Source organism: Rhopalosiphum padi, chromosome 1 (assembly GCF_020882245.1).
Source record: "Rhopalosiphum padi isolate XX-2018 chromosome 1, ASM2088224v1, whole genome shotgun sequence".
NCBI lineage: Eukaryota > Metazoa > Arthropoda > Insecta > Hemiptera > Aphididae > Rhopalosiphum > Rhopalosiphum padi.
Genome location: NC_083597.1, coordinates 45,804,115 through 45,816,953, shown reverse-complemented (window position 1 = coordinate 45,816,953; position 12,839 = coordinate 45,804,115). Strand labels below are relative to the sequence as shown.

General features: G+C 23.9%; 1 protein-coding gene across 1 annotated transcript in view; it reads left to right on the top strand.

Annotated features, from left to right (window-relative positions):
- LOC132923872 (beta-galactosidase-like) overlaps positions 1 to 12,612 on the top strand; it is a 36,294-nt gene extending 23,682 nt beyond the window's left edge. The window contains exons 4-11 of the mRNA XM_060988221.1: positions 2,337 to 2,400; positions 5,716 to 5,810; positions 7,030 to 7,225; positions 8,064 to 8,416; positions 9,570 to 9,833; positions 10,641 to 10,778; positions 10,836 to 11,048; positions 12,099 to 12,612. Of these exons, the coding sequence (XP_060844204.1) occupies positions 2,337 to 2,400; positions 5,716 to 5,810; positions 7,030 to 7,225; positions 8,064 to 8,416; positions 9,570 to 9,833; positions 10,641 to 10,778; positions 10,836 to 11,048; positions 12,099 to 12,287 (1,512 nt within the window). The 3' untranslated portion in view covers positions 12,288 to 12,612. The remainder of the gene's footprint in view (positions 1 to 2,336; positions 2,401 to 5,715; positions 5,811 to 7,029; positions 7,226 to 8,063; positions 8,417 to 9,569; positions 9,834 to 10,640; positions 10,779 to 10,835; positions 11,049 to 12,098) is intronic.
- Positions 12,613 to 12,839: the final 227 nt, after the last annotated feature.

Here is a 12,839-nt window from a genome sequence, read left to right as displayed (position 1 = left end):
ATTTCAACGAATTTTGTCAACATTTTAACTTCAAATGCATTTAAAATAAAAATGATGTTTAATTATTTTTAATATTTTTATACAGATATAAGATCAAATTATATGGGAACTTGTATTTATACTTGTATTTTATACATTTTCAAAATATTTTACCCAGTGAATAATTGTTTATAGAAAAGATTAAAATATTTTACAAATTGTATTGTAGATATAAAATATTTGTATAAATATTTGATGAAAATTTCAAGTATCTACATAGATTCGCTTTTGAGTTATAATAATAAACAATAATAAAATCGATTTTATCAAAAATGAGATTTGCCTAAAAAGTCCCGCTTTTTTAAAATGATTTTTAAATTATACAGAAAATATATTTTATTAAATTACTTAAAAACAAATTAAAAACAATTATTGTATTGAAAAAAATGCATACATTATGTATGCACTTCATTTCCATGTACATAAGTAATTTGTGTGCTAAATTTGGGGGTGACCACTACACCGAAATTTGCACAAAAAATAAAACCAGTCCAGCCAAGTGCGCCCTCTGCATGGGCAATCATACTTCCAACTACAAGGGATATCAAATTTTTAAAGCTCTTCTCAAACGTCGCAAAATTAATCATTCAAAACTACAGAATCCGAATCCAGTACTCACTCTTCTTCATCCCCAAATTCCCCTTTCCTTCCCAAAGCTTCTTATGCTTCCGTTACTGATTCCGAAAATATCCCACTACCCAATATCCACGCTATTGATAAGCCATTAACTAAATTTATATCAGTACTTTCCTCATTAATTACTCCCCTCATTACGCTCCTTACAGCTGTTCTAAACAAACAGTTTGTTCCATAGTCCGATTACCATTCTTATCTCATAATTAAATTAAATTAAAATAATTTTAATCGCTGAATATGTAATGTAACTATTGTCACAAGTTTTCAATTCATATTATTATATTATTATATTAAGCTTTATTATTATATCTTTCACTATCTGTAATTTTTGAACTGTAATAGTTATTAACTAAATGTTCTAAAATAAAAAAAAAAATAAGCAATTTTATAGTTGTATCACACTATTATTACCTAATATCTATATTAATTTTTATAAGACTATTTAAAAAGTATTATAAAAAATACAATTATAAATATATGAAAAAAATTGAAAAATAGTTGGAATTGTTTCATTTTATAAAGAAAGTCAATAAAATTGAAAAATTTCATTATGTAGCACCAAAATATTTTAGATTTTAATCCATATTTACATGAATAAAATGTATAAATTATTTAGCAACAATTCCGTACAATTTACAAAAAGAGTGAAAAAAGTGAATGCTAATCCGTGCCTTATTGGTAGAATTCTAAATTGAAATATTTCACTTGAAACTTTTAAATTGAAATATTTAAAAACTGAAAATTATTGAAAAATATTTTTTCTTCTTTTAAACGTATTCTGTTATAGATTATTAGAAATAATAAATTGATGACACACAGAAAATATTGATAGTAAATAATCTAAAATATGTACTATAAATTTTGATATTTTTCTTGTAGTGTCTAGGAAAAGATTTCTAGCTCACTAAACAATAAATCTAGTCCAAAAAAATATGCAAATACAATAACTTCCGAGCCCTTGTCCTTATTACTTATTAAATGTTCCTTATTGGATATTATAATTAATATTATACCTATTTTTCTGTTTCATACAATAAACCAACTTTAAAAATTTTCTTTTGCAATTTGACGTGCTATACATTTTTAAATATGATAATATATATATTTTTTTTTTCATTGGAATGAAATATTTCAAAAAATAAATTTCATAAAATTTTAGAACCCTACTTATTGGATAACGCCGTTTAAAAATATTATAAAGCGTTTGATATTTTCTAAATATTAAATAGTGTTTATGGAATTATACAACAATAAATAATAATATTGTTGTAATTTGTAAAATCAATACGTTCATAATGTACCTATAACGTTATTCAGAGTTAAAATTTAAAAGTCTTTCAGAGTTAATCGACATGGATATTTTTAAACGGCTTTAGAAATACGATATATTTTGTGACCAAAGTGTCTGTTTACATCGATGTAAACCGGTTTTACAAGAAACATTATAACTGACTTTTTTAACGATTAAATTGTATTTTTTTTGCAAATTATTGCTGTGCGGTAGGCAGTGAAAAATATACTTAGTACTTAAGTATTACTTACTTATATACTTCATTATAAATTAGAATGATAATGTTTTCCAGATGATGGGTTTAATATATCTGGAATATACCTTGTATATACATAATTAATTTTTATTACTCTTTTTTAAAATATTGCAGGGTGGACATCCATATTGGTTGTTGAAAGAAAAACCTAGTTTACATCTCAGATCTAGTGACCCAAGTAATATATAAATATTAATATTATACATATTATTTTACACTAAAAACTATAAACCTCGCTGATTGATATTCTTTGTAACTAATCAAGCTTTACCTATTAATTATTAAACTTTGTAAATAACAAAAAAAAAAATGTATATATTATATATAAAATACTAAAATGTTATGGTAAAAGTATATATACCGGTTATTCTATGTTTCTCCTACTAACTATTATTAGCAAAATATTCGAATTTAAAACGAGATTTCTTAGGATAAATAATCAATGCTAATTAAATTCCAAAACTATTTACTAATTGTCTAATATTTTCCCCTTACTTTATACACATATTATATAATTGAAAATAAAATATTATAGGTACGTAAACTTAGAAAAAAATAGTATAAATTAGGTACAGCTTAGGTGACTACTATTAAGTATAACTACAAATATACTGCTAAATAGTATACTATGTAAACTTTATTAGATACACAATTGATATTATTATACAGAGTGATTCACAAAACATGATCAACATTTTCAAATACGATTTTTGTGTATTATTGAAAAATGTTAAATATCAGATTTTGAATGATTGTATATTATATACAAGGTGTAGCAGATTGAACCGAGTTATGGAATAGCTTTTGTTCTAATTAATATTTTCAATTTTTTTTTATTTATCATTAAATTACATTAAAACTACATTCTATGTTTATTTTTTAGTACTGAAAACAAATTTTAATTTGATTTTTTTTGGGATAAACTTAAAATAGCTAATTTGTGAATCTTATTATAAAAACAATTTTGATGATAAAAAGATCTATCTGTCAAGTAATTTGTTTTTTAGAATTTTTTTAAAATATCAATATTTTTTGATTAAATTAATTTGGAACGTAATAACTTTTTTAAAAATATGATTTTTGAGAATTTGCTGACATGAGTATATTTCTTAAATTATTTACTCATCATATTAACAATTTTGTCATACGTTTAGGTAGCATCATTTTTTTTTTTTGGTCAAGTCCATCTGTTACATCCTGTATAATATAAAAAAAGAGAGGTGTGTATGTATCATAAATCAGTCTGGAAGAATTTTAGAAAACAAGTTTCTTCTGTTGATACATACATTAATGTGAAAATGTAAATTATTTGATGTAGGTGTCTTCCTAGCAAGTGATATATTACTTGTGGTTTTTTATTTCAACTTAAATAGTTAAATATAAAATATAAAGGAAGTTAACCTTGATACGTTATTACATAAACGTAAGCAAACAATCAGTAAATTAGCCGAAATTGTACCTATATGATAAGGGTTATTTGTACTTAATACTGTGCTATACGTATAAATTAAATTTATAATATTATGGAACGGGTTTTGAAATTAGATTAATATTAATTAAAAACTATTGGAAATAGACATATTTGTTATACAATAAAATAATCATGGATGATATATTATGTTCAATATGTCACTTAAAATAGGGTTTTATATACATTTAAATGGTATTGCAGAACTGATCAATTATAAAACAATGTTTACATCATGACTAGTGAAAAATATGATATATTATTGAATAAGTCTAAGAATCAAAAAAAATTAATATTAAAAAATCAATTCCTTATCAGTGACTTAAATGGTTTGATATTTTAAGTTGCATTATTTAAAAAAATGTATTACTAAAACTTTAAGTAAAAGAGAACTTAGAAGATTGAGAAGTTGGTGAAATAGAGGAATAAGATTAATTGGTAAGGAACCTTATGTTTACTCTTTAGTAAACAGAACATTTGTATAAGCAGAAGTAGCTGAACAAACCAAAAAACTAAATATGTTAAAATAAGGGACGTAAAAATGTAATACCAGTGCAAACACAAACAATTAAGCAATATCAAGAAGAATCTCATACAGAATCTCCACAAAAAAGAGACGAAAAATAAAGACAATATCACACAAAAAAAAATCCAATTGTATTAATTAGAAAAAAAATCAAAATTCAAATTCCAAAAGTCGTTCAAAATAATGTTTTCAATGTTGATGTCCACAAATTCCTGGCTTACTGGATGTGGTTTTATAAGTTTTTTATGGACATTTTTATTATCTGTATACAAAATCAGGAACACTCACAACTTTTTACTAATAATCAGTTTACTTTATGCGAAATTTTTTTTTTAGAATCAGCAACAATTTCAAACAAGGATTTGTATTAAAGTGTGTCTGTTTACAAAATGTATTACTATCTAATCAATGTAAATACCGATCCAGAAATGTATTGTACAACTCAAGATGTCAAAACACTTATAACTCACAGTAACCAAATAAATAATAGTGTTTACAATAAAAATATACAAATCCTAATATACAGTAAAACCTTTAAATAGCGGACACTTTTGGTTACCACAATTTCGACCATTATTTGAAGGTGTCCACTATTCAATGTGGATAAATTTTAAACTCATGAGGGGGAAAAGTATAAAAGGAATAAAAATATGAGCTAGGTTAAATTAAATTATAATATTATTATTTAATGTTTTAATGATTTAATAATTTTAATATTTTAACAATACATATTTAAATAAATATAAAAATAGTAATCCATAAATATAATTTAATTAGGTTTTTAAATGAGTTCGTTATTGTTATACTAGTGTAAGAGTGTGTAAGTCTTTATTAATAAACTAAGAAGGTACAAAATACAAATCACAGACTTTTTTTTTCTCAGACAATTCTCTAACTTATTTCAAATATAAGAAAACCAGCCACATTTCTGAAAAATATATACGAATTAAATTTACAAAAAATCATATAGAAAACTAAATAGATAACAATATAATTGAATAACATCGTTATTGATCGTTTAAATATGTAATTTTGTAAAGCAAGGGAATACAATTTCGGACTTTTAACAATACTGATTTTTTATCCTATGATTACCAAATCTCATTTGTAAAAATCAATTGAAGTTTGACTTAACTATTTTGTGTAGTTTAGGTTTCACCAGTATTAGTATTTTTACCGTAACTTTATATTATAGTATAAATACAAATACAGATTATATTTTAAATCAAGAAAAAATATCAACTGTTTTAAGTTAAATTTATTTGTGTTGTTTAGAAAATGTAAACCCTGAAGGTCTCGTATTATAAAAAATACGTACGTATTTGTTTATGCAATTTTTAGGTTAATAAATTTGAAAAAATTAAACATAAATATTTTTTACCAGAAAACAGTAAATTCTAGCTAGAATATTTATTCTATGAATTTTATAATTTGAGGAACATGCAACAGTTTGGTCGATTCGATTTCATTTCAACCTAACCTAACCTGTATTATTTCAGATTACACAAAGTATGTAAAAAGATGGTTTTCAGTATTGATGCCAAAAATAGTTCCGTTTTTATATGGGAATGGAGGTAACATTATTATGGTCCAGGTAAGTCAACATTTAAAATGTTTGGTAATTGTTATTTTAAATATTACGCTTCTTTTAGATTACAATCTTTGCATTTTCGCTACGCTAATATATAAATAAATAAATATTATAAATTCTGGATCATTATTAAAACATTTCTCAAAATTGTATAAGTTATTATAACTTATTGGTAACGAAATGTAACCATGATCATTTTTTATAACATTCAAAGAAATTCAGTGTTTTAATTTATGTTACATCTGGACCGTTTAAAATTAAAAATATAAAGTTAAAAATTGATTTCTGGACTTGATATTTTCACATTATGTTAAAATCGTTTTAAATTTGGTAATCAATTTCATCACCAGTGTAACCCGGTACTCTCTTAAATAACATTGATGAAACGCGGTTCACTTACACCGTAGTTCACCAGAATCTAATATTAACTTATAAGTGAAGCGTGGATTTCTATGCAATTGCATAGGTATTGTTTTCCTTTTTATATTTTTGGATTTTTATCAGTAATCTGTACGAATAATACTAGTTTGAAATTATTGGTGACATTGTTTTTGTATATTTAATAGTCATTGCATATTTTTACGAAATTCAAAATGTAAGGCACATTGTAGCGAAATTTAAAAAAGGTATTAATTTACAAATTTATAATATCTTTTTTACAATATGTAAATATCGATCAATATTTCTATTAATAATGTAAAAATTTGTGATGTAAATATTATTAAAATCGTCTATTTTATTTATTACATATTTTTATTATTTTTATTCATTTTCATAATAAATTTAATTTAAAAAATATACATTAATTTACAATAACTTTTTTATAATATTAATATATACAAATTTGTGATGTAAATAATTGAAATTTTATTGCATACTTTTACAATCTGAACTGTTTATTATATGGCATATTTTGATACTTTTTAATACATATAAATCTGTGATCTACTTATAAGCAATAAAATTAAACAAATTCAAGAAGTAAAATGTTATACACAATCATTTATTAAGTACCTATTGTCTATTAAGTCAAGTTATTGCTGAAGTGGATCAAAGTTTAAGGATAAATATAATATATCGTATTATTTGTATTAGAATGTTGAATAATGTGTATCGTATTTATAATAAATTCATGAATTTTAAATTTTATAATTTTTACATATTAATAAAACTCTGTTATTCAAAATAGTATTTGAGTTATGATTTTTTTTTTTTTACTTAGATAGAAAATGAATATGGGCATAACGACTTAGGAAACTGCGATATGGAGTTCAAGTTATGGCTTAGGGATTTACTTCTGTACTATGTTGGTGAACAAGCTCAACTTTATACAACTGACGAATGCGATTTATCTTATTTGCAGTGTGGACAGATTCCAAATGTATACTCTACTGTCGACTTTGCTGCAATTGTTAATGGTAAGATAAGATAAATGATTCAAATTTACGTTCAAAAATGAATACTCCCTAGGGAAGTACTCTTTCATTGTTTAGGTCTTTTTGGTAATTATTGCTTATATTAAAATATGTATTAACCTTAAATTTCTATCAATAACTTTATCCAAGAGTAAAAATAGGTTTTTGAAACTAACAATGTACTTTTAAATATGTAGTAATATCTATGTATAATATTTTAGTTTATAATACGAAAATGTCAGAAACTTTGAATCAAGATTATTCAATCTACATTCTAATTGTATTCTATTATACTATGATATTTTAATATTTACAGACAAATTGCTCTTCGAAAATATTAGTAGCGTTGAACTACCTACATTTTTTTGGTTATACAATTTTTAGATGTAACATAAGATATTCATATCTATTTTAATTATCCCTGAGGTGACAGTGGCCTACTCAATGAAAAAATTACACTGAAGTAAAGCGATTTTAATTATATTTATAGTTACTTTATGAGTATATAACTGTATGTAAGTTTATGGAACATTTCTATACCTAAATATTAATTTAGGTACATTTTTTTAAAACTATTTTAACAAATATTTGATATTTACAATTATTTTGATTTAATCATACGTTATTATCATGATGTACCTATACACAAATCCGGTACATTTGAAGTATTATAAAATTAATATTATAATTAATAAAATGTAATGTGATAAGATATAAGTTTTTTTAAGAGGAATAATTTATTTTCATATAAATAAATAATATATTTATTTGTTTCTCAAATTGGTATATTATAGTATATTATGATATTTGCACGTCTATAACATAAATTAACTTTTTATAGTAACTGAGTGTTTTGATCATTTGAGACAAGTTCAAAAAAAAGGACCATTGGTAAACTCTGAGTTCTACGATGGATGGGTCGCGTTTTGGGAAAGTCCTAGGCCGGTTAGATATACCAAGGACATAATACGAGTATTGAAATATTTTTTGGCGAACAACATATCTTTCAACTTTTTTATGTTCCACGGTGGAACCAACTTTGGATTTACTTCGGGTGCTAATACGAACGGGACAACTGCAGATAAATCTGGCTATCGACCGCAATTGACCTCGTACGATTTTTCCGCTCCGTTAGATGAAGCTGGTGATCCGACAGAAAAGTATCATGCTATTAAACAGACTCTAAAAAATGCGGTAATTCAAATACATTTAAAAGTAAAAAAAAAAAAACATAAAAAATAACTTACTTAGTAGATTGTACATTGAAATATGTGATTCAAATACAATATTTCAATGTATAGCAGTACAACTACTTAATAGTTACTATAAACTAAATATTTAAGCATTTTTAAGTTAAATTAAGTTAATAAAAATACATCTTATGACTTGATTTTTTATGGAAAATACAGTTGATTGAAACATAGTTAATAGATTATTTATAATTATTTGGTTTGAATGAAATTATTATTATTATTATTTGTCAGCGCTCGGAAATTCTAGCAAATGCATATTTTTCTTGGTTCATTCTAGAACATCTTAAGTGAGATATAAATATGTTTCACATTTTTCCGATGTCATACACGAAATTTAATTTTGCTATTTTTTGCATATTTACTGGTTTTATTGCTGTTTTGCTAATTTAGGGTTTATAGTGCTATTTTTGGGTATATTTTCGAAAATATAAGAAAACATTTAATAATTCAGTGTAATTTCCAAGGTAAATATATAAAATAGTTTAATTATAAGTAAACTTATACAATTATATTTAAATAATTCAACAATTTTGCTGACAGCTTATAGTTTAACCAGTCCAGACATCCCTGACGTCTATGAGCCCCTAAAATTTGTAAGATTACATTTAATTTTTTTGAGTTAAATGCTTATTTTTTGTGCTATTTATAGCGCATATTTTAAAGTTTTTATGTGCATATTTAAGAGCTAAAAGTAACTTTTTTATTGCTACAACTTCCGAGCCCTGTTAGATGTACATAACTTACATTATTATTTATATTCGCACAGTGTTGGATTTAAAATTTTCATACCCATATGTATTGAAATACGGTCGAAAAATAAATAAACACTACGTAATAATATATAATTTTTATACTGAGTATTAAGAATACCATTATTCTGGTCTGGATTCACAGTAACGTAACTTGTAAAAGCCAACAAATGTTAAAGATCAATAAGTTATGATTAAGTTAGTGCATAAAATGGTCGTGAAATAAATTGAAGAGAAATAATATTTATAATTATTTAGAAGTATTTAATATTTATAATTTATAATATAAAATATATATTAATATAATATTATATAAACATTTTCATACTAAGACAATTTCCACAGAATTTTCCTACTGGATCAACTCCAAAAGTTGCACCAAAGGGCAATTACGGAACTGTAAATATGTTGCCCGTTGTCAGCTTATTTGATAGCGTAGCACGACGTCTCAAACCGGTCTTAAATGACGTACCATTATGCTTTGAAGATATGGATATAAATCATGGGCTAGTGTTGTATGAAACTAATCTACCATTGATTACAGGATTGACTAAATTACCACTAGTAATCAAATCACTTGGTGACCGAGCAATCATCTTTTTAAATAATGTAAGTATTTAACATTATATTATGTAATATAATATTTTGTTATACTCTAACAATTCGTTATTATATTTATAATCAATTAGAGTCTAATATTTGAATCTTAAAAATTGTGATAATTTAAAAACATTTATTTTAAATGTATACTAAAATAGTATCTAGTATAGGTTTCTTTAAAACCGAATACAAATATTTTGTTTAAAAAGTTTACATATTTATTTTATAAAATTTTTAAAGCATATTACATTATTATGAAATAAATTTTAAGGAAAATTAAAGATTTAAATGTTGTAAACATTTAAATTAATTTATTATTTATATACATATATTCTTAAAGAACTCTCTAACTTAGGTTTTTCATAATTATAAAACCTAAATAAATGAATTCAGTTTTTTTTTGTTTTAAGTTATTTATATCATGATAAAAAAAAACTATTTATTAATAATTACTAAATGTCTATCAATAAATTACTGTTTTCTAACTTATTCGTTTGGAATCTGGTTTTATTTTAACATTGCTGCATGTAAAGTAAAGAAATAAATTATAAACAATTTTTTCTGTGTCAAGTACACTTATAATAATATAATAGTAATAAAAATTAGAAAGCTCAGTAGTAGTAATTTAATAAGCCAGATTTAAAATAAAATTTATAAGTAAAAATCTTTCATAAGAGATAAAACTGTATGATAGCGATATCCTGTAAATATTAGTTATTTAGATATAAATTGTACTTAAACTTGGATTTTTGTTTAGAGATATTTAATAAGCTATTATTTCAAATGTGAAATTAAAAACTGTTGATGTTTATTTAGGTGAAATTAGGAACTATGAGTAGATCTCATAGTAATACAACAATGGAATTATCAGTAATTGGCAATAATCAAAAACTGAGTATTCTCGTCGAAAATCAAGGAAGAATTAACGACAAGAGATTTTTGGTGGATAGAAAGGTACCTTAATGACATCTATTTTTAAATTGAATATATGTATTAATTGGTAAATTTTAGGGGATTTTGTCAAACGTTACGTTAGGAAAACATACCCTAGGTCCGTGGGTAATGACTGGATATCCATTGAATGAAACGGCATGGTTAGAAACTCAAAATATTCAACCGAACGTCAAACCACCAGCTTTTTACAGGGGAGTTTTTATCGTACCGCAAGACAACAAACACACAAAACCATTGGACACGTTTTTAGATACATCTGGATGGACAAAAGTTTGTTGATTAATTTAAAATTATATTAGACGTTCAGTTAAAAAATATATATTCAAGTTGATCATGATGGTGGTTCCTTATGCTCAATGCTCATGCTAAATAAAAAGAACTTCTGAGTTTAAAATTAAAATGAAAAACATCTACACTTAGAACATAGATTTTAATAAAAAATAAAGATAATTTAACTCTTTATAAATATTATTATCCAGGGCCAGGTAGGTTTATGTTCATGCTCTAATCATATCTTGAATGAGTAGAGGTCCTAGATTATATTTTTAAATTTTAATTTCATAATAAGTCAATTCTCTTTAATATTAAACATAACAGAGTAACCTGTGCTTTTATGCATTAGCGTGACGATGAAAATATTATGTTTTTTTTTAACAATATTATTACCCATTTAGCCATTTTAATAATCACCATTGGCTTAAACTTTAAAATATAGGAACCTAATTAATTATTTCAAAAATACAATTTAAAATAAGTTTGTTACAATGCATGTGCATATGTTTTTTTACATATCCTACGGCCCGGGGCCTCATTTATCCTACCATAGGTATGTTATGGTACTAATAACACTAATAACAAATTAGTTTAATTAATTATTATTTAATAAAAAACAATAAAAGATAATACTTATCATTATACAGAGAATAGTTTATTTATTAATAAACAATAAACTTAAGTATGATGTTTTCTATGCATTCATTTTATTATTATTTTTCATAATACGACTAGATAAAATAATTTAATTATTCTAATAATACAAAATTTATATTATAAAATATACAATAATGACTGTATTATTAATATGAAAAATATTTGAGATTTAAATCTTGAATTATACATTTTATTATATAAATGTTAAATGTTAATTTACTTGTTTGTATTTTGAAGCTTTGAATAGTTTGACTATAAAATAATATTTACCATTTATTTTACTTAATTAAATACTATTCCTAGAACTATACATACAAATCATATAATTTAAATACTTACTAAAATTTTATTATAATTTATAACTAATCAGATTGACTATTAAATTTTTAGGGTGTTGCGTTTATCAATGGCATTAACATCGGTAGATATTGGCCAGCAGTAGGTCCACAAATCACACTATACGTTCCAGCTCCATATTTAGTTCCTGGACTCAACACTATAGTAATGGTAGAACTCGAAGGGGCTTCTGAAGATTTTACCGTCAAGTTGGTTGATAAACCTCGTTTGGATGGGTTATAGAAAATAAAAACAATACTCCATAAATTCGATTAATTATGTTGTTCAAGTGAATAAATAAATATATTCATATATAAACATTTTATATAAATGAATGAATAGATATGGTTATATTTTTTAAAAATTATTATAATTTATATTGTACGTAAACCTTATCTGCGTAAACAATTATTTTTATGCGTGTTTATTATTAAATATATGATCGTGTATTAGATGTGTTAAGTAATTATGGATTATTATCAATTCACTACGATATTTAAACTCATAAATAATCATATTAATTGTAGACGTAATAGTAATAAAAAAAATATAAGACACTTTAAAATTGTATAGTTGTTGATTATTTATATTACACGGAATTATAATTAAAATCTATTTTTAACATTATGTAATATGTACATCAGTTTAAAAACTAGTAAACGTGTAACATATGCCAAGTACTACAATGTTGTGTAATGAAAAACATAATAATGATGAGTCAATTTTAATGCGAAAGACCTTTTATTTATGAACATTGAAAAGACAACATCGGGCATCACGAGTAAACCACATTAT